Below are 3,314 nucleotides of genomic sequence, written 5' to 3'. Positions count from 1 at the left end.
TGCGGTGTAGTAGAGAAATACAGGCACATTGCACCAGCTGATTAGCACACGAGTTAACGATCAATGGCCTACACCTTGTTTTTTTAAATATTTATTCAAATATAACAAAGTTTAACTGGTAACAACAAAATTAGACACCAAACTGGTTGTTTTCAGCTGACTGACCTGACGGTTTTGACGGGCTTAAACAACTGCCCTTAAAAGGCAATAAAACTCCTTGCTTAATTTACTAACAAAATTCAACTGCTGACAAGCCAGAAAATATATTCTTAGCAATTAATATTTTATTGCTCACACAAGCTGCTTTTGCAATGCTCGCTGTGTTTTAATTTTCATTTATTCATATAGGACTAAAAGTTAGTGTCCAATAAAAGCCAGCCTAATTCTTCTGAATACCGTCCTGGCAGGAACGCACATTCAACACGCCAAGCGAATGAACCATAGATAAAGAGAAGTGTCAATGTCAATAAAGACAAGGAATGAGCTCTGCATGCTGAGATTATGAAGTACCCCATGCGCAGCATGTCCTGCGCGAACTTGGAATGTCTGGAGAGTGACTCTGCAGTATAATCTTTAAGCTCTAATCAAATTTTGCAAGCTTTTAAAGAAATAGAAACAAAGTGAAGTGTGTATGCATTGTTTTATATTATAAAATCATCAACTCCAATAAATGAACAAGTCTGACAAGTCTCAACTGTCACTCGACGTTTCGCAGCGCCACGATCGGTTGCGAATTAACTCTGTAAAGACCACAGAACACACCCCCTAGGGGATATTTTGTGGCATTTGTGGACTGGACATTTTGCAGAAGCTTTTCCCTGTTGGATTGGGAAAGGAAACGTTGCCGAACTGATTGGTATTTATTGAAAAATCCAAAAAACTTGTTATACAGACGACAATGCGCATCGATAAAATGTTGTAGATCTTTGTTCTTATATAAAATATATTGTATATATTTAACTATCGAATAACCGGGAAGCGTTTTGAACACACTGCGTTTCGCTTCTGCTTCGAAGGCCCCCAATCGCCTTAATTCTCTATCTATCTATCTGAAGAACACTGGATAAATTAGACTAAAAATATCACAACAGCCAAAGATACACTCCTAAACCTACACAAATAAATATTAATCGATATCGTGTGGGGCGAGCGTTGATAATAAATATCGCAATCGTTGAAATAAGCGCAAGAGTTGACGAAATGAAAATGTAAGTCCGCCAGCGGCTTCTCTAATTCAATTTGATTGAGCATGAAAAATTCGCGGGTTTGTGTTGGCGGCGACGCCAACTGATTAGTGTTAACGTGGTGTTAACTGCTGCTGGCCGCCACCCTTTGCCTGTTGTAGCCGGTGCTTGGATGGAACACCTTGTAGTAGAGCAGCATGAAAATAATCCCGACCACGAAGGGGATGATGTTCAGGTAGATGATGGGGCGGTAGTAGAGAGTGCCTTGGAGGGCGTCGCCGGCGCTCCAAATCCACAGCACATTGGCCAGGGTGTTTTCCCCGAAGAGCATGCCGTAGAAGATGAGGTACTTGAGGAAAGTGGGGCCCTCCACCAACACCACCTGAAGAAGAACTCGGCTTAGCCGAAGAGAAGCCTTGCCAAATAATTCAATTAACCTGAGTGAAGATGTAGACGGCGCCGAATATCGAGTAAAACAAGAAGTCGTAGAGTTTGTTGTGATCACAGAAGTTGTTCTCGGAGCTGGTGGCAGAGAGCCAGATCGTCATAACGAACCAATGGAAGACAAGAACCAGGATCGTGTGCACTGGGTAGATGGAGGCAATGACGCTGATGCACAGAATCCTGGAAACTACCACAAGCCAAAGGATTAATGAGGGCGTTTTGGACATTTTCATCCTCCTACCGGTGACTAGAAAGTGCCACATGAATTGAACTATCGTGGCGGGCCAGGAAATGTTGTGCTTCGTCTTCAGCGAGACGCGCAGCAAGCGCTGATAGGAAGCCATCGACCAGGCCATGCTGACAAAGGAAGTCCCAATGGAGAACAGCTGGTGGACAACTGCATAAAACTCAGACAGTCAGTGTTTTCCATGGCAGTTTCTTCTATGGCAACTTACATGTGAGGGTGTTGTTGATGTCCTTTCCATGAGTGTAAAAAATGATGGTCAGCTGCAGGATCTGTTGGGGCGCCGCCTCCAAGAAGCACTCAAGCACCCGAAGAAGCGCCACGTCCGAGTCCTCCTTTACCATCAGCTCGTAGTACTTCCTCTGGTTCTCCTGGTCGCCCGATTGTTCAGCCTTTTTCGACTTGATGGCGTACTGCAAGGCGTCGAAGTACCTGAGGACTGGGGCCAGTTGGAAGACCAGCACCATCACGCACAGCACGCGCCTCTTGGTGAATCTCTTGGTCAGCGTTTTGCTGCGATGGTTATTATCCGGGTCCAGCACGTACATTCGCAGGCTGAAGCCCGTGTTGATTACAGCCGGGATTAGGATGAAGCCCAGAGTGGCCAAGAAGTAGCCGATGTTGTCGTTCAAATAGTACTGGTAGGCCAAGTTGCAGTCGGTCACCACATCGGCTAAGTGGCTGATAATGGACACGACAAAGCCCACAATGTCGCAGATAGTGGCGCGGTCTTGCGACCGCAGCCGGTCGATCTCGTCCTTTTCGATATCATTGCACATCGTTTTCTGGTGCAAAACAGTCATCGGACGCCCTTTTTGCCAATGCGGGGCATTGGAAGGGGCCTCCACTGACACAACACTAGATCGATGCACCACAACTGGCAGTCAAGCTTATCACTGCGGACGGGCAACGCATCCTTTTCTCGAGCGAAACTGCCAGCGACAGCAGTAATTAGGGGTAATTTGTTTTGGGGGCAGATCTGTTATAAAACCAAAGAAAAAACAATGGGACTGCCGTAACCTCACATTGTCTGACGTGCAAACGTCAAAATGTTGCCAGCACAGATCACAGAGGTTACTCTGTGATCTGTGCTTGCCAGAGTGGATGAGACTGATTAGACAAGACTATCAACGGACAATGACAGAGAATGTGGACTTAATTAATTATTTTTTCTGAATTAAAAACAAAAGTTAAACATTCCAAAGTTGACTAACCCTTTTTTGGCAGGCTGGTATCGAATTGTCTTTCGCTTTCAGCACTGATCTTTAACTTGTAGATAAGTTCTCTATTGTTGAGGCAGATTCGTTTTTTTACAAACTTCTTTTTGGGTATTTCGCCTCAAAAATTTTTGTCCTTAAAAAAGACAGCATTTCCTCGCGTCTTTTATTACAGATTGATAAATAGTGCTCCTATTTCGCAATAATAACGAATTGTTTATCAAA

The 3,314-nt window shown here is 44.3% G+C and overlaps 1 protein-coding gene across 1 annotated transcript; it reads right to left on the bottom strand.

Moving 5' to 3' along the window:
• Positions 1–847: 847 nt before the first annotated feature.
• Positions 848–2,951, bottom strand: LOC109541036 (XK-related protein 4). The gene is made up of 4 exons (XM_019909711.2): positions 2,084–2,951; positions 1,870–2,025; positions 1,622–1,815; positions 848–1,566 (listed from the first exon to the last, which is right to left on the bottom strand). The coding sequence occupies exons 1-4, from the start codon at positions 2,673–2,675 to the stop codon at positions 1,309–1,311; spliced, it is 1,200 nt and encodes a 399-aa protein (XP_019765270.1). The 5' UTR covers positions 2,676–2,951; the 3' UTR covers positions 848–1,308.
• Between the last annotated feature and the right edge of the window lie 363 nt (positions 2,952–3,314).

The sequence above is a fragment of the Dendroctonus ponderosae genome, unplaced genomic scaffold (assembly GCF_020466585.1).
Source record: "Dendroctonus ponderosae isolate FM_Combo_2020 unplaced genomic scaffold, Dpon_F_20191213v2 Dpon_F_20191213_1098, whole genome shotgun sequence".
NCBI classification, from domain to species: Eukaryota; Metazoa; Arthropoda; class Insecta; order Coleoptera; family Curculionidae; genus Dendroctonus; species Dendroctonus ponderosae.
This window is presented reverse-complemented; position numbering and strand designations above follow the sequence as displayed.

Excerpts from the sequence above, each read along its gene's own strand:
- LOC109541036 (XM_019909711.2), bottom strand. The coding sequence starts at position 2,675 with ATGACTGTTTTGCACCAGAAAACGATGTGCAATGATATCGAAAAGGAC. Across the intron at positions 2,026-2,083 it reads CATCAACAACACCCTCACAT|TTGTCCACCAGCTGTTCTCC; the intron begins GTAAGTTGCCAT and ends AGTTTTATGCAG. Across the intron at positions 1,816-1,869 it reads GTGGCACTTTCTAGTCACCG|TTTCCAGGATTCTGTGCATC; the intron begins GTAGGAGGATGA and ends GGCTTGTGGTAG.